The following is a 19536-nucleotide window of genomic DNA, read 5'->3' as shown; positions in this document are numbered from 1 at the left end:
TTGCACTGACTTATGCATTGACCTGATCCCTGAGCTTACAACAACCTGCTCTACCTTTCAGGTAACCATTCATAAGTAAGAAAAAGGAGTATTTACAATCAACATAAATTGTATGATTAATCTGCGAAGATATTTGATTATTGCAATATTTTTTGTGATTAATCTCATATATTAACATTAAACTTTTTGACAGCGCTAATAATTACATACACATTGTGACATATGGCCAGGTGGTGAAAGTGCCTCACTGTGTCTTACCAGGCATTGTTACACTGTCTTATTGTATTTTATTGATGGTTGGTATAACTGCGAGGTGAGAGTGGTGGTCTTAAGAGTGGGAGAAGTTTGGTTAAATCTCCAATAAAATTCCCAGGTATCAAATGAACTGCTCCCCACTGATATATCTGTTAATAGAGGCACGTAACACTGGCATTTGCTGCAAACACATTTTATTTTTAGTGTGTTATTTATAGAGGCTTGGTATTGTACACGGGGACATTGCCAACCCACCGTCCTCATCTGCTAAACCTATGAATGCATTATGCTTATTAGTGTGGACACTTTTAAAGGCTGTGCAACAGTGTGGCATGTGAGCCTCGTGGGTTCTCACATGACCGGACTCAAGTCTCCCAGCTAAATTGAAAACATTTCATATTTCAGATGTCATTGTAATGTGAAATTCTAGTATCCGCGTTAAGGATATTGCACTCCAAAAGGTTTGAATGACTGATTCTGGTATTTTAGCCATTTTATTACATTTAGACCTTCTTTCTTTTTCTTTTATTAGTTTATTTCGAACATTAATATTTACAACACAATACAATACAGACAATACAATATTACGTCACATTTCATCATGCCCGAAAAGGAGTAGGAAGAAGCAAAGCTTATTTAATCCTCCCCCTTTCCCACTTCAGAGCGCCCACAAATTCATACATTCATCTACTGAACCTCTTTGCAGCAGAATATCACCTAACTGTTGCTTTTGACACTGTAGACGAAACAATTATTTTATCTCGTTTGGAAGACTTTGTGTGTGTCAGGGGGACTGCTCAGAAGTGGTTCGGGTAATACCTGTCAGGGAGAAGTTTGTGTAAAATTGGTAGACACAACCTCATCCAGTGCCCCTCTTAATAAATAAATGATAAATGGGTTGTACTTGTATAGCGCTTTTCTACCTTCAAGGTACTCAAAGCGCTTTGACACTACTTCCACATTTACACATTCACACACTGATGGAGGGAGCTGCCATGCAAGGCGCCAACCAGCACCCATCAGGAGCAAGGGTGAAGTGTCTTGCTCAGGACACAACGGACGTGACGAGGTTGGTTCTAGGTGGGATTTGAACCAGGGACCCTCGGGTTGCGCACGGCCACTCTCCCGCTGCGCCACGCCATCCTCTTGACCAAGGATCTATTTTTTGGCCCATCCTGTTTGCCCTTTATATCATTCCCCTTGGTGCAACATTCAGAAAGTAAGGCATATTTTATCATTTTTATGCAGATGACTGCCAAATCCATCCATCCATCCATTTTAGAGGCGGCATGGCATAGTGGGTAGAGCGGCCGGCCAGAAACCTGAGGGTTGCAGGTTCGCTTCCCACCTACTGACATCCACAAATCGCTGCTGTTGTGTCATTGGGCAGGACACTTCACCCTTTACCCCCAGTGCCCCTCACACTGGTGAATGAATGATGAATGATAGGTGGTGGTCGAAGGGACCGTAGGTGCAAACTGGCAGCCACGCTTCCGTCAGTCTACCCCAGGGCAGCTGTGGCTACTGATGTAGCTTACCACCACCAGGTGTGAATGAATGTTGAGTCCCACTTCTCTTTGAGTGTTTAGAAAAGTGCGATTTAATCTAAGTTATATATATATTTTCTACCCCTTGTCACTTTCAGGGTTGCGGGGAGTGCTGGAGCCTATCTCAGCTGCTTTGGGCGGTAGGGGGGTTACACCCTGGACAAGTCGCCACCTCATCACAGAGCAAACACAGACAGAAATCCAACATTTACACACGAGGGACAATTTATTGTTGCCAATCAACCTACGACCTGGGACCTCTACTCAAGTTTGCTCAGATTTTTTTAAAACTAAATGAGGAAAAAACTGAAGTTGTGCTGCTGGGCAACAGTAACCCTATGCTTGACTGGGACTTTCTTATGAACTCTATAAATCTCACAGCCACCAGCCTTGGAGTTATCATAGACAATGGTTTTAAATTAGAAAAGCAAATCAACGGTGGCAGAGGGGTTAGTGCGTCTGCCTCACAATACGAAGGTCCTGCAGTCCTGGGTTCAAATCCAGGCTCGGGATCTTTCTGTGTGGAGTTTGCATGTTCTCCCCGTGAATGCGTGGGTTCCCTCCGGGTACTCCGGCTTCCTCCCACTTCCAAAGACATGCACCTGGGGATAGGTTGATTGGCAACACTAAATTGGCCCTAGTGTGTGAATGTGAGTGTGAATGTTGTCTGTCTATCTGTGTTGGCCCTGCGATGAGGTGGCGACTTGTCCAGGGTGTACCCCGCCTTCCGCCCGATTGTAGCTGAGATAGGCGCCAGCGCCCCCCGCGACCCCGAAAGGGAATAAGCGGTAGAAAATGGATGGATGGAAATCAACGCTTTTGTTAAATCAAGATTTTATTATCTTCGGCTTCCATCAAAGATTCAAGCTTTTCTATATTTTAAACAATTTCAACAAGTCATGCACGGTTCTTATCTCATCATGTCTGGACTATTGCAATGCACTTTACACTGGATTAAGTCAAAATGAACTTTCATGCTTACAGTTAGTCCAGAACTCTGCAGCACGGCTTTTAATGGAAACCAAAAAAAGGGAGAACATCACACTGATTTTTGCTTCCCTGCATTGGCTTGCTGTTTGTTTTAGGATTGATTTAATGTTATACTGTTTATTTTTAAAGCTTTGAATGAACCGACCCTAAAGTACATCACAGACCTCATCCAAATTTGTGGCCCAGCTCACTCGTTGAGTTCTGAGGTCCTTTTTCAAATTGTGGGGCCTAAAGCGAGGTTTAAGACTAGGGGAGACAGGTCCTTCTCTGTTGTTGGCTCCAAACTATGGAATGTTCTGCCCCCTCAAGTTGGAATGGCCCCCACTGTTGAATGTTTGAAGTATTGTCTAAAAGCCCACTTTTTAATCTCTGACTTTTAAATCAGCGTGAGTCTTGTGGTCCTCTTTATCTTTATTATATTTAATTGATTAGTCTTTTATTGTTTTATTGTGTTTTATTAATTTGGTTTTTACTTGTTTTTTTAAATGCTTGTTATTTAATCCGTTTTTATTTAATGTGCAGTACTCTGGAAACAGATATGTGTTAATAATGCTATAGAAATAGAGGGGATCGAAATGGATTGGATTGGATTTACTAAGGAAAAATATCATTCATCATGCTGATGAATGGCTGGGAAAAGAGTGGTTACGCACAGAATAAGCTGTCCTTGTACAACCAATCACTTTTTCCAAAACATTGCAGCTTCCTTTCAATGATGGTTTATAAAAAGCAGCAGTAAAGATGATAGACAATGAATCTCATTTATTCACAATAGGATGATTTATTTACAGGATATGATGACGATCATCAGTGTGACACATTTTAATTTGAACAGTTGTCACCTAGAAGGGTGCACATATAACCCTTTTCAGTCTGCAAGAAGCATTTAATATTACATATCTCACAATCAAAGGGGATACATAGAATTATATTGCTCTTTATGGTTTTAATCAGCTGAGATTTGAAACAAACTTCCGCTCCCCTGTGGCAATTAAATATATTGTCTCAATAGTGTTCCCGTCTTTAGTTCAGATTTCCTGACATTTAACATCTTTATGTAGGTGTGCTGTTGTTCTTTAAGTGAGTTGGGCGGTAGGGTGTGTTATAGCAACAAACACATGCCATATGAGGGTGTCAAGACTCATTAGTAGAGTAAAGAGTAGGCTCTTTATGTGACATTCCTCATGCACTAATCATAAATGGAGACATTTTATGCTGTCAGTGGATCACCAACTTCCTGACTGACAGGAGGCAGCAGATAAGGCTGGGGGTGCATCACATCCAGCATGCATACAATCGGCCCTGGTGCACCCCAGGGGTGTGTTCTTTCCCCACTGCTTTTCTCCCTCTGACTGCACCCTAGGGGATCCTCTGTGAAACTCTTGAAGTTTGCAGACGAGACCACCGTCATTGCTCTCATACAGGATGGTGATGATTCCGCCTACAGACAGGAGGTGGAACAGCTAGCTCTCGAGTGCAGACTCGAGACTGTGGAGATGACAATGGGCTTCAGGAGTAGCCCGACACCCCCATTCCTACTCACCATTCTGAACAGCACAGTGTTGACTGTGGACTCTTTCAGGTTCTTGGGATTCACAATCTCACTGGACCTGAAGTGGACCTCCCACATAGACACAATCTGGAAAAAGGCCACAGCAGAGGATGTACTTCCTGCGTCAGTTTAAGAAGGTCAAGCTGGCCCAGTACCCGCTGATCATGTTCAACACATATCTGTCATGTGAACCCCCATCACTTTCTGGTTTGGATCTGCAACCAAGCTGGACAGGCACAGATTGCAATCAGGAATGGAGAAAATATCATCTGTGTCGACCTTTCCCGGGCAAGTAGCATCACTGCAGACCTCTCACCCTGGTCCCAAACTGTTGACATCCCTCTCCTTCGGCAACCGCTACAAATCACTGTACGGCAGGGGTGTCAAACGTACGGCCCGAGGGCCGGATCAGGCCCGCAAACAGGTTTTATCCCGACCACAGGATGAAATTCCCAAATAAAGAAATTAACCTGAAATTCTTGGATGAAAGAAAGCTGTTCCAAACGTGTCACAATAGCAATTATTTGTATCTTTGTAGATGATCCTACATATGTACAAAATAAACCACCTGATGTTAGTACATTGGCCGAGGAAAATGATCAAACTACATAAATAACATACTGTTTTTTAATTTTGATATAATTTTTTTTTATCTTGATTGAAAGTTAACACCAATGAGTTGACTGATGAACATAATTTATTCAGAAAATATAAAGAGCGACAAATGTAAGTGTAAAAAAAACATGATTTGTACATTTTCAGAATGTGCTTGTTCTACTTTTAAACAAAGAAAACAATCTGAAGTTGTCTTTTATTTTTACGTTATCGTGCCGTGATTTTACCAGTCCGGCCCACTTGGGAGTAAATTTTTCTCCTCGTGGCCCACGAACTAAAATTAGTTTGACACCCCTGCTGTACGGCATACAGTGTACGCCAAAACAATCCATCATAAAAACAGTTTCTTCCCTTAAGCTATCACTCTGATGAACTTTGTGAAGTAACTCTGGAATTAATCTGTCACTGTAAATGTACTAACTCGTGCTCACGTCATCATCTTTTTACCTTTCTTGCACATAGTAGTTAAGTAATTGTTTATAGAGCGCACAGCCTACTGAGTGAAATTAATTGTGGATTAAACATACGTGGCCAATAAAGCTGATTCTGGTTCTGGTTTAAAGATGCGAGAATCAATCCATCATTGTTATGATTGTGGCATCATGTTGTGCTAAAGCACATTTCATTACCCTCTTCTGTGGTGTTTTGCCAGGACAGGGGGCTTTCATTGTGAAGAACATGCCATAATGTCAACATTTGTAATATCGCCTGCCTCTAATTTATTAGTATTTTGAAACAATCTAATTTTTTAAGTAACTTCCGACAAAGCAGGTGGCGCTGTCATGTTATAATGTGTTTCGTCCAACATGTTTCCGGAAAGATAAATGTGAGGTATATGGGGTGGTTGGAAATGTGCAGCATGTGCTGATGGAGTGTAGGAAGGGGGACAACAATAAAGAATGTAGCAAGGTTCTAGTGGGATATCTTAAGATCACGGGTTTAATACTTAAAGTATTATTTTTATTTTTATGTTTTTTTTCCTCTCCCCTTTTGTTGTGTTTGGTTTTGTGTAAATACATATTTGATATGTATATACCAACATATTCTGTAACCAAAGTACGCACCCTGAGGGTGCACACTCCAGTCCAGTAGGTGGCGGTATGCACCTATAAGGTTAGTTGCGACCCGCCATAAAATGAGGAAGAAGAAAATGTTTCCGGAATGCAAAGCTACTATGTCCGGGGTTAAAGTATTGTTTCTTTTTTTTCTTTTTTTTTGCTTAACATGTGGGTTCTTTGCTTGGATGTGAATTTGACGTGTTAAAAAAAAAACCCGATAACCGCCAGCCGTTATGGGGAAAAAAGGCAAGAATGAAAAGAAAGTGAAAGGCGCGGAGAAGACTGCTGCCAAAATGGAGAAAAAGGTTTCAAAAAGGTCCAAACGTGAAGAGGTGAGAACTAAATGTTAAAGCTGTTATAACATTAAAACATTCTATTATTATCCGTTATGCTGCCCTTTTTTTAGGATTACAGCTTTGTAAAATAGTGTACAACCTAATTATAACAGTTGAATTTTCGGTGGTTTAAGCACCAAGTAGCGGTCGTACTGATATTGAAATGGTATTTACACTGCTGAACCTTTCTGTTGATCCAGGAAGATTTGGAGGCTCTGATTGCTGAATTTCAGAGTTTGGATGCAAAGAAGACCCAAGTTGAGGAAACAGCATGCGCCCCTCCATCACCAAGGTGAGATAATAATAATAATACATTTTATTTATAAGGCGCCTTTCTGGGCACTCAAGGACACCGTACAAAATCAAAACAATGAAATCAAATTGGATAAAAACAACAATATCAACAACAAATATAGATAAGATAGGATGATTTCAAAGAAGAAGCAGTCCGGAATAGGTGTGTTTTGAGTCTTGACTTGAAGAGGGATAATGAGTCCAAGTTGTGAAGGTCTGGTGGTAATGAGTTCCAAATACGAGGGGCAGAGCGGCTGAAAGCTTGGGCACCCATGGTGGACATTTTAAATAAGGGGACAGTGAGATGGTTGGATGAAAAGGATCTTAGGGAACGTGAGGGCGTGGCCACATGGATCAGGTCAGAGAGATATGATGGAGAGAGGTTATGGATGGCTTTGAAAGTGAGGAGAATTATTTTAAAGTGAATACGATGTGTGATGGGTAGCCAGTAGAGTTGCTGCAGAACAGGGGTGATGTGCTGGATTGACGGGGTTTTGGTGATATTCCGGTCTGCAGCGTTCTGGAAAAGCTGAAGTTTGTGAAGTGACTTCTGAGGGAGACCAAACAGGAGAGAGTTGCAATAGTCCAGGCGAGAGGTGACCAGGCTATGGACTAATATGGCAGCAGTATGTGGGGTAAGGGATGGGCGAAGACGATTAATGTTCCGTAAATGAAAGTAAGCAGACCGGGTAATGCTGTTAATGTGAGCTTGAAAGATTTCAAAACATTACAATCCCCACAATCATTTTATTTGCTAACTTGTGTCTTTCTCTTCGGCTCCAAAGAAAAACATGAAACATTTCTGCGACAACCAAAAAGTACCACCTGAAAATGTTTTTTTAAGATTAGTTTATTTCCAAAGACATGCACCTGGGGGGGATAGGTTGATTGGTAACACTAAATTGGGCCTAGTGTGTGAATGCGAGTGTGAATGTTATCTATTTATCAGTGTTGGCCCTGCGATGAGGAGGCAACTTGTCCTGGGTGTACGCCGCCTTCCACCCGATTGTAGCTGAGATAGGCACCAGCGCCCCCCCGAAACCCCAAAGGGAATAAGCGGTAGAAAATGGGTGGATGGATGGATATTTCAAAGAGACAATGCAATTTCATAAAACACATGACTACACATGGTTAAAAAAAGCCAGAATTAGCCAGAAGGGTAGTTTTCATCTGTAGTCCCCTGGCCATGATGTAAAAAAGGCAGTAAAATTACAATTTCAAAGAAAAAGACAGAAAAAGAAAAGAAGCACACAATACATATACGATATAATAAAAAAATACAACATAACACTTATCATAGCATCAAAAAAGGCCCATTTTTAGTAATGGCAGCTGTAGACGTTGATTTTCAATGTTTTTGTGAATGCCTTGTATGTTGTGACCAGTTTAACCTCCTCAGGTACTGAGTTCCACACATTTGCGCTCCTTATTGACCAGGCCGAGTTACTGAAAGTGCTCCTGTGCAGAGGAATATAACAGCCACCTCTGACAGAGCCTCGAGTGACACGCTCACGGCTGTTTCTTTGGCTGATAAACTCTGCCAGAGGATCTGGAGATAATTCATGCAGTACTTTATAGGTCAGTTTTAAGTATGCAAATGTGTGAATGTGAAGACTGTCCCAGTTTAAAATACTGTATTTTTTTTAGAATATCACAGTGATGATAGTGTCTAAGGTTTTTATCTATAACTTTAATTGCTTGTTTGTACAAGATTTCCAATGTTTTTTTTAAACAAAGATTTCCAATGTTTTTTTTAAACTCTGACCAGCCTGAGACCAGCTCGTAAGGCAATAATTGAAGTGGCTGAAAATCATCGAAAGCAAATACAATTTTGCAGGTTCAGTTGACATTTCATTGTGAATTGCACACAAATTTGCGAGATTAAACTCGATTATTTTACACAATTTCCCAATATGGGCTTTAAAGGAAAGCTCTGCATCTATTATTAACCCAAGATATTTATATTGGCTGACAATTTGTATTCTTTCTCCATTGATATGTATGTCAGGGTCAGAGGATACATTTTTTGTTTTAGTTACATGCCTACAGTTTTAGAAACGTTTAGCTGCAGACAGGACTCCTGCAAGTTGCAACGTAGGACATTTTTTTATTGAGTTTTGCAGCAACAACGTATTTGGTGTGATCATGAAGGAAGAAAACTGTGTTGTCTGCGTACATTAAGCATTCATCTTCAGGACAAACAGTGGACAAATCATTAATGTAGAGGCTAAATAAATATTTTCAATATTAACTCTAAAAGCCTTCAATTATGTTTATTTATTATAGGCTTACAAGACTGAAATGTGGGTTAGTGGGATGCTGACAGCTGTTGACAGCTACCATGAATTGATTTACGTGGACCCTGATTTAAACAAGTTGAAAAACTTATTCGGGTGGTACCATTTAGTGGTCAATTGTACGGAATGTGTACTGTACTTTGCAATCTACTAATACATGTTTTAATCAATCAAAGATGCATGTTAATCTTGTCTCTCCATTCTTTGCAGATTAAGTGCAACCCTCTCCACTCATCCAGATAAAGATGAGCTCATCCTTTTTGGCGGCGAATTCTTTAATGGAAAGAAGGTAAATCCAAAACACTAATAAAGGATTTGTGAGATCAATTACATGCTTTTATCCTGCACTACAAAGAGCTAATGCATCAAAAATGTGTTCTTATCTGTACTGGAAAGGTCAAATTTGAATGACATTAAAAGAAGTCTAAGTCTAATGCTTGAATTGTCAGTGATAGGGATGTAACAATAGGAAAATTTCATATAACGATTATTGCAACTACAATTATCAAGGTATTTGTTAAAAGTGTTGAAAAACAACTTATACACTTAGTTAACTCATGTACATAATCTGTATTTTTAAATAAATAAATGACAGACTAAAATACTTCACTTAGCAGAAGGAACATTCAATATGATTTTGTCTTTTTTAAGAGCCATGTAATTGTAATTTGACTGTTTAAATGTTTATAATCCAGTGATCAGTGTACGAGCTTCTCCAGTAAATGAACAGAACAACTTTTCCGTGAGTTTAGCAAAGTGCAAGAATTTTACCAGGGATTATCATTAATACTTATCGTTACATCCCTAGTCAAGAAGCATCTGAAGGTAACTTAAGGATTTTCATTTATAATGAAAGCGCCTTAAAATATTGTAGTTTTCCGTCCTCGCGGCCATTCAAGAACCAATAGTGAAAGATAAAACCCCTCTCAAACTTTTTACATGAAGTTTTTAAACTCATTTAAAAATATTATTAAACACTAATATCTGCAAAAATGAAAATGTACAGTTAAGTACATGTATAGAAAATACATTTTGTACAGTGGTGACGATGATGATACATTCACTCTACAGTACAATGAAGTATGTTGGTTGTGAAGATGATTATGATAGGTACAACAAAATGTTCACAGCTCTTTTCATGCGCCATCTTCAAGAGCTACGTCTTCTTTATCCGCTAAAGTCGGGTTTTTGGCAATTTCAGCTAAAATTTCAGTCACCGATTAAATCAACCTTCTACTTCTAATTATAGTTATTGCATGATTATTTGACTCTGCTCACTTTTATTCTCTAAGTAGTTGGATAATTTTGAAACAAGTAATTGAAAAGAACATGCAAAGATAAACAAATAAAATGCTGTTTATTGAAACAATGGGATTGAATACACATCAGCCAGGGAAAAAAATGTTTACGAATAAAAACATTTTTAAAAAACTGAAAAAATAACAAAAAATGCCATTTCTTAAATTCTTTAATTTGTATAAATGTCAATCCATTTCACTTCCTGAAAAAGGTCAATTTAACATTACAACTATAATAATTTGATTATAAATTAATTTTTGAAATGAAAATAAATGCGCTGAGGAAAGAATTTCTGGTAAGGCAAAAGATGACCAAATTAGGATAAATATTGAACATATTACATATTGTTGTGACTGTGTCTGTTACTTATTTATATACAGAGTTGCCGTGTGTAAATAAAATGTTGATGGAGGGTTTAAAGTTTTGCAAGTGTTTTTTTTTTTTCACCTTTAGTATCCTAAAAAAAAGATGTGTTCTTGTCTCTTACTGATTGTGATCAATAGGCGAAATTCCTCAAAAAGTGCAGTTCCCCTCTAAGTATCATTATTAATGGCGAAAGAGGCTCAACATTCTACACACAAAGGACAAAATGAAAGAACTAGTTTGAATATTGTGCTGACATTGTTTCACTGTGTAGAGCACACACAGTAAATACCTTGAAAAATGTGCTGTTAATACATGTGATTGGTGTCTGTATTGGTATCTGGCAATCTCACTCATGGATGATCGGTTTTGGCAGCATAACACCATGGCCAGAACTAAACAGCCCAAATATACAATGTATTTTCTTTGTGTTTGCCAAAGTGATGAAAACGCTAAATGTCAGCTGTTGTCCATTTTGCAGACATACCTGTACAATGATCTCTTTTTCTACAACATCAAAAAGAACAGCTGGGTTAAGTCAGAGATTCCCAACCCTCCTCCCCCACGCTGCTCTCATCAGGTACATCACTTGCTGTATTAAAACGTCATACTGTAGTTGATCAAAATTTACGTTGCTGTGAAGAAAACCATCAAAGTCTAAGTTCCTGTGCCTCTGTGTCCCCTATGTTCTCTCTCTCAGGCGGTGACCGTGTCTCAAGGTGGGGGCCAGCTCTGGGTATTTGGGGGAGAGTTTGCCTCTCCAAATGGGGAACAGTTTTACCACTACAAGGACCTTTGGGTGTTGCACCTGTCTAAAAACACCTGGGAGAACATCAAGTATGACATGGCGCATTTAGCTCAATATCATTCCATTGGTCGAACGTCAAGTACACATTTTGCATTGCAAGTGAATTAAAGACATTTCTAAGGTGATGACTTTGTGTGTATGTTAACTATTGTCTAGAGCGCCTGGTGGTCCATCAGGTCGCAGCGGGCACAGGATGGCCTTCATCAAGAGACAGCTGCTGGTGTTTGGAGGTTTCCATGAGAGCACAAGGTAAACAATGTTCATGTATAACAATTGATCAATGAAAAGTGCATAATGGTAATCAGTGATTCTCAAACTGTGGTGCGGTGCGTGGGCTCCCATCTCGTGGTACGCCAAAGAATCACTTAATTCAAAGACAGTGTTACTGTACGAACTGTGTAATGTTACAATGGCCAAAATTATTATATTATTGTTAAAGGAAACCTCTGCTTTGTTTTAAATTAATACTTAGCCCTACTATGCTACTGTATTTTAATGTTGGTCTTTATGATGGGACTTGGAGAGCCAAGTGTTTTCTGAGGTGATACTTGTTGGAAAAAGTTTGGGAACCATTGATGTAATGGGGTGGCTATTAAGAAGACCTCTCATTGTTTATTTAAAATAATTATATTTACTAGTGTTTTTACCAATAGTAATTTATTGACTCATTTTATTCTGGCTCTGTTTATGATTTTTTTCCTCAAGAGATTTCATCTACTACAATGACATCCACTTGTTCTCACTGGAAACCTTCTCTTGGACTCGCCTCTCTGCGTCAGGCACCGCCCCCTCACCACGTTCCGCCTGTCAGATGACCGCCACGCCTGATGGCTCAGCTGTCATGATCTATGGAGGATACTCTAAAGTGGTGTGTGTCGATTTGTTTATTTTCGGTAGGGATGTCCTGATACGACTCATTCACTTCCGATACCGATATTGGAGTCTTGAGCATTGGCCAATACCAATATTAAATCTGATACAATATCAGCAGGAATCCAGGTACTTCATTATTTTGTAGTGTGAAATGTTAGAAAAGGTTTTGTCAAGTAAGATTTACTCAGAGAATTATGGTAGGTTTGAAAACACCAACCTTATAACAGATTTATGGTTTCGAAGCAGAGTGTAAATTTGTGTTTTAGCGACATCTAGTGGTTACAATGTTTCATTAAGTTTAGCTCAAGATAGTAAATTATATGATGCAGACATGTTTGTTACTGGATATTTACTAATACAATTCTGCCTCGGAGACTGTGTAAATTACAACTATAATTATTTTAAACTTGTTTATATTGAGAAACGTCAAGTTTTAGAGTGCATTATTGTTCAATTAAGAACATTTATTAAGTACCTCTAGCTTGTGTGATAAGCTGTTATGTAGCTGCTAGTTCCTAATAGTCTATACCCTACTATGTTTATCTTTTGTAAATAAATTCACTAAAATACAACTTTCATGCTTATTGGAGGATATTTACATGTTAAGTGGCTTTGGCTATCCAGCTTCGCACAAGTAAACATGCTTCAGTACTGTTTGTATCATAGCTTATATGAGATTTTAGATGCAAGCCAATATCATCCAATACTTGTTTTTTGCTGATATGAGGCCAATAACCACATTGGATCAGGGCATCCCTGATTTTTGATATTGCAATATGTTTGATAGCCACTGTGTTTACATAGAGACTGAAAAAGGATGTAGAGAAGGGAACCATCCATTCGGACATGTTTCTCCTCAAGCTAGAGGGCAAAGATGGCCAAGGTACAACCAGTATAAACTCAATGTAATGTGACTCTGCAATCTTGTTTTATTTTGCATTGTGAGATTGTTTGTGTCTTACAGAGAAGTGGACTTGGTCCCGGTTGAATCCCTCGGGTAGCAAGCCTCCTCCCCGCTCTGGCTTCTCAATGGCAGTGGGCCCTTCAGGGCGGTCCGTGTTGTTCGGTGGAGTTTGTGATGAAGAAGAGGAGGAGACGCTGGAGGGGGACTTTTATAATGATCTCTACTTGTACGACATGGTGAAGAACCGCTGGTACCCTGGTCAGTGCAAGGTGAGCTGCTCGGAATTGAACCCTCTTATGACACAGTGCAAAATAAACACCTTTTTCATTTTTGTCTCGGTCTGTATAGGGTAACAAGATAGAGAAGAAGAAACGTCGGCGAGGGAAGAAGGACGAAGCTGATGGGGAGGATTCAGATCAGGTGACAGAAGAGAAGGGTCTGCAAGGACCCACTGAAGTTATCAAGGAGATAGTTACAGAAGACGGCACAGTGATGACCATCAAGGAAGTAATCCCTGGAGCTCAGGAGGTGGAGGAAGATGAGAATGAACAGGAGGAGGAGGATGAAGAGGAGGATGGTAAGAATTCATGCACACTTGTCACTGTATCAAGACAACATTACTTTAAATCCAGATGACTGAAAATTCACTAACAAGTTTTCTTAATGTATTTTTTACTCCTAAAAATAATTCTGGCAGTCATTTTGAGTAATATCCATTTGTTTTTATGGAATGGGTAAATATTTAACGATACCTAAAGGTGGAATGCCCCACTTTCCTTTGACAGACTCGGACCCTTTTGGTGTAAAGTCATCTACAGAACTGTTGCCAATATCTCCTTATAGACAGTGTGGATAAAGACAAATACAATTATTTTTTGATCACTTACTGAAATTGCATGTTTTGTTGGCGTAGTACATGGATAATTCAAAACTGATATGGTTAACATAATGAGCAAAAAATAAATCGAAAATCTGTATTTTCGGACTTGTGTGCTCTTCAGTCTCCTTTTCCGTAGAATTAGAAACCCTATCCTTTGTTTCCTCATGATCTTTCAGCATTCCCTCAAGCATTACCTCAGGATCACGTTTGGCTTGAGTCTTTTGAATTTTTTCCATCCAAACTCAGATCAAAACCCTTCGTCTTTGAAGTCTGCATCACTACAATGATTGCTACAACTTAGACTCATCTTGCTTGATCTATGCCATTTTGCTTGTGTCAATTCGACTGTAGAGGTCCATACTTTCCTACCATTCACTTCATTTAGAAATGTATGCTGGCTGACCCCTTCTTTAGTTCTGTTGCTACAACCTGCAATAATGCATTTGACAGGTATATTTCATAATTCCGCCCTGCGATGAGGTGGCGTCTTGTCCAGGGTGTACACCTCCTTCCGCCCGATTGTTGCTGAGATAGGCGCCAGCGCCCCCCGCTACCCCAAAAGGGAATAAGCGATAGAAAATGGATGGATGGATGGATTTCATAGTTCCTTCAAGTTCTGCACACAAACATTGTAATTTGGGATGTACATTCGCCAAAACACATTCTACGCAACATGAAATGGCCTTCAGTCTTCTGTCGATGAAATCAGCAGGAGAATGCAGGCCCACCCACATTTTGGAGTTTAAAGTGGGAGTTCCAAAATAAGCTGAAACGCTTTAGAAAACAAGCTTAAAATCACTTCTTTGTGTATTTCGGGGGAATTTTACCGCTGGACATAATTTTTAGGTCCTAAACTATGAAATAAGTCCCAATGTTATCAGCATTAGTGAGCCCTTAAACGTTTACATATTCTCTGTCCGAGCAGTTTACTCTTGGCATTATACTGTAAGTGGTCCTCAGGTTACAAACACATTTCATTCCTACGCTGCCTTGTAATTCAGAACTTGTACTTAAAATAACACCTAAGTCACTCACGGTGTACATAGAACACATGCATGACATACAATACATAAATAAAAACACCAAATGAAACTAATAGAAATGTGAGAATGATTCCTTACCTTTTATCTCTGTGGCTTATTAGAAAGAGGGAGCTGCATAAGCTGCTAAAGTGGGGGGTACAGGATCACTTGCACCTTGTTAGATTATTGTCCTAGGCTAGTCTGGAAGGATAACCTCCTCTTCTTTCCTAAAATAGATGACCCAGTGGTTCACTGGAATACAGCAATGATTCTGGTCTACCAGCCAAAGCACTGAAACCTTTTCATATTTTAATGAGACTAATATGCTGCTTAGTTATTACTGTCGCTTTTTTTTGTAGGAGCAGACCCTTGAACATTCTCAAGGATGTTATCTTTAACCATAATGACAGTTGCGACAGTTGAGCGTTTGACACCAAAAGCGCAGGCATTTTTCCTCTGTATGACCTCTTTATGAAGTCCATTTTTATTTCTAAGTTGACGGCTTTCTTTTTCTTTGACCACGTGCCGCTAAAAGAAACCGGTAGACATATTAAGATTCAAAGATTTAATTTATAAATAAAAAAACATGGTGCTCAAATTTAAAAGCAACGTATCTTTACCGCTCTCTTAAAACTTCTCAGTACTTTTTTCTTGGTGTGGGACAAGAACTTAACGTATTTTTTTGGAGCGTTAAATCATCTATTGATCTTTTGAGAAGAGTTTGTTTCAAATATTTTCTTTTTGTCAGCTCCTAACTGGTTGTAATAGTTAATCCAAGTGATGAAGGGTGATCATTTTACTAATGTTATGTAACGATAGAAATATAGCTAAGGTTTAGAAAATATAATTATCATTTCAGGTTGTAACTGGACAGATTTGGCTTATTTCATGTTCCTCTGATATACAGCGTCAGTTCTTGTCGAGCCCTGCTCACGGTCCAACGCCATGGCAACAGTGCGTCAGGGCAAACTCTTCTTGTACGGCGGAATGTTTGAGGTGGGCAACCGGCAGTTCACCCTTAACGACTTGTACTGTCTGGATCTTCACAAGATGGACCAGTGGGATGTGTTGGTTGAGATGGACCCAAGTGAGTCAAGACAACCTGACTAAACAATAATCTGAATTATAATCTGTTTCACTTCAGCAGGAACTCCCTTGATGCTAAAAAGACCTGTGAGTTTTGAAACATATTTAATCATTCTCTCTTTTTAGAGACCCAGGAATGGCTGGAGGAGTCTGCCTCAGAGGAAGACGATGATGATGATGATGAAGAAGAGGAGGTAGAAGGAGGAGCAGAGGGAGGAAAAGAGGAGTCTGATGAGGAAGGCAAGGAATTATTAATCCATTATTTTGTCCTTTTGGTCATTTTTCATTTACAGTTAATGGCAACATAGCGTTTGACTAGGACGTTATTAAAAACAGCCGAGTGCTTGTAATCAAAATGAAAGTAGGCAAAAATATAGTAGATTAGTGTACAAATTAAGTCAATATGAATTTATCAGAAAGTGCAATGTGTAAACATACACTACAGATAAGATTGTAATAAGTCTATTTAGACACACACTAAAAGGCCCACTCCCCATTCAAAACGATGCAATTTAACTTGAAGAAAATTACGGACTAATAAACTAAAAAAGGGTTTCACTTCTGGTCGTTAGGCTTTGTGGGTGAACAGATCTTTTTGGTTTGTGTTATGAAAAATGTTTGACATTTTTGCACGTTTTTTAAAACTTATAACTGTATTTAGTTGCAATTTATGGGAAACCCTGTATATCTATATAATATACACATATGTGTTTATTTTATATATATATATATATATATATATATATATATGTGTGTGTGTGTGTGTGTGTGTACAGTATATGTATGTATATATATATATATATATATATATATATATATATATATATATATATATATATATATATATATATATATGTACAGTATATGTATGTATATATATATATATATGTACATATATATGTATGTATATGTGTGTGTATATGTACATATATGTGTGTATGTACATACATACACACACAGGTATATGTAAATATATAGTAATATGTGTACGTAAATATAAATTTATACATGTTTTTGTGTGTGTGTGTGTGTGTGTGTGTGTGTGTGTGTGTGTGTGTGTGTGTGTGTATATATATATATATACACACACTGTATATGTGTATATATGTGTATATGTACAAATATACACATGTATATGTAAATGTATATGTAAATATATATCAATATATGTGTACGTAAATACATATTGTTTGTGTGTGTATATGTATATGTGTGTGTGTGTGTATATATATGTGTGTGTGTACGTAAATGTAAATATATGTTAATATATGTATACGTAAATATAAATGTATATGTAAATATATATTATGTGTACGCAAATATAAATGTATATGTAAATATATATTAATATATTTGACCATTTGCTCATGCAGTTGTGGACAAAGGGGTGTACCTCGCCCCATCCTTTCTTGTGAAAGACTGAGCATTTTTTGGGAAGCTGTTTTTATACCCATTCATTGCACCCACCTGTTCCCAATTAGCCTGCACATCTGTGGGATTTTCCAAATATGTGTTTGATGAGCATTCTTCAACTTTATCAATATTTATTGCCTCCTTTCCCAACTTCTTTGTCACGTGTTGCTGGCATCAAATTCTAAAGTTAATGACTATTTGCAAAAAAAAAATATTTATCAGTTTGAACATCAAATATCTGGTCTTTGTAGCATATTCAACTAAATATGGGTTGAAAAGGATTTGCAAATCATTGTATTCAGTTTATATTTATACAGAACACAATTTCCCCACTCATATGGAAATTAGGTTTGTATATATATATATATATATATATATATATATATATATATATATATATATATATATATATGTGTGTATATATATATATATGTATATGTGTGTGTGTGTGTGTGTGTGTGTATATGCCTTAGATTATCCAGAGAATAGTCCTCGATACTGTGGTAGAGTGCAATATCTGTAACAAAAACTTTTTTTGAGCATACAAAGCATGTTTAAGTATTTCTAAAAAAATTACCAAGTTATGAAATAACATTTTTCCTATCGAGCACACTTCCTGTAAAACTGTGTAAAAGAACACACTGTTTTAACACCCAGGATGTAGTCGTCAGAAAAGAATACCATAAAATATTTTATTGATGAGTTTTACCCTGTGTAGAGCTTTGCATCCACAGGACATCTTTAATTAACTTTGCTGTCTGACTTTTTCCACTTGTGCTAAAGTCACTTCAATATTAATTTAGGTGATCACAATCCTAAAAAATATTCTGTCCAGATGACAATGAGCACCCTGCAGTGATGGACGAGGAGACGTTGAGCGAGTACCAGGCCCGCACTGAGCAATACTGGATAGGACTTGCTCGCACCAACATGGGCCCTGATGCCAAGGATAAAAAAGTCGCCAAGGTCGCCTTAGCGATGGCTAAAGTCTTCTATGAAGACCACTTGGAGGAGGCTTGAGTGTGCCTTGTAAAATATTTGTATGTTTTATACAAAGGAATGTAACTGTTGGATATTAATCACAATCAATTTGACCACAGATTTTTGGTACCTGTTGTCTATGCATTATTATTTCTGTTAAAGGGACAAAAGCCTCAGCTCCACATTGCAATTGGAGTTTGGATGAATTTTTAGTGCTTTAGGTTTTGATGGCTATCACAGGATTGCTTGCTGAAAGCTTGAATACTGTCTTGCGTGAATTACTGATGCGGTGAAAAAATGCCAGCTAGCTAACAGGCGAAAATACCTCACAAGAATATAATACACTACAACCTTCCAGCTCAGAACCCGGTGTTTTTTCTCTCTCTTTTTCTATATACACTGGTTCACCAACCAACTCCCGACTAGTACTCTACCAACGTTGTTAATGTTTTCTGATTGTCTTCACGTCCTGTCTGTTCTCAACCAGATTCAAGCAGCCGTCTCTCCTCTTCTCTATTTTTCTCTTCGTCTGTCCCCTTTACAAATGTATACAGTGGGGTGGCATTCCAAATGAATACAATAAAATACAACACAATCCCACCATGAGATGTATTCTAGACACGTGTTGCAGTAAATCTGTCATCATCATCTAGTTCCATCTTTTCGCCAAAGGTTGCATGTCATGGTTCGCCGGTATCAGTTTTTTTTTTTTGTTTGAGTTTTTGACATATACATCCACCAGAAATACAATTCAACACATAATAAATGTCCCCCATTCCCCAAGAAATACAAAATCAGTCAAATAATATTTTCTACCGCTTGTCCCTTACGGGGTTGTGGGAAGTGCTGGAGCCTATTGCGACAAACAACATTCGCACTCACATTCATTCACTAGGGTCAATTTAGTGTTGCCAATCAACCTATTCCCATTGGCCGTTTCTTCACAGCAGCAATGGCGGCCCGT

At 38.4% G+C, this 19536-nt stretch overlaps 1 protein-coding gene across 2 annotated transcripts; it reads left to right on the top strand.

Moving 5' to 3' along the window:
- Positions 1 to 6192: 6192 nt before the first annotated feature.
- On the top strand, positions 6193 to 19178 carry klhdc4 (kelch domain containing 4). Of its 2 annotated transcripts, none has more exons than XM_061917477.1 (13): positions 6193 to 6349; positions 6553 to 6644; positions 9154 to 9232; positions 11087 to 11185; positions 11306 to 11442; positions 11570 to 11662; positions 12119 to 12281; positions 13091 to 13169; positions 13251 to 13459; positions 13539 to 13767; positions 16000 to 16179; positions 16305 to 16418; positions 18427 to 19178. In XM_061917477.1, the coding sequence occupies exons 1-13, from the start codon at positions 6251 to 6253 to the stop codon at positions 18609 to 18611; spliced, it is 1758 nt and encodes a 585-aa protein (XP_061773461.1). In that variant the 5' UTR covers positions 6193 to 6250; the 3' UTR covers positions 18612 to 19178. The 2 variants fall into 2 exon arrangements, with proteins under 2 accessions (XP_061773461.1, XP_061773460.1); XM_061917476.1 differs by having other exon boundaries at positions 13233 to 13459.
- The last annotated feature ends 358 nt before the right edge of the window (positions 19179 to 19536 follow it).

The sequence above is a fragment of the Nerophis ophidion genome, linkage group LG12, assembly GCF_033978795.1.
Source record: "Nerophis ophidion isolate RoL-2023_Sa linkage group LG12, RoL_Noph_v1.0, whole genome shotgun sequence".
NCBI classification, from domain to species: domain Eukaryota; kingdom Metazoa; phylum Chordata; class Actinopteri; order Syngnathiformes; family Syngnathidae; genus Nerophis; species Nerophis ophidion.
Note: the sequence above shows the minus strand (reverse complement) of the source record. Positions and strands in the feature narration are given on the sequence as shown.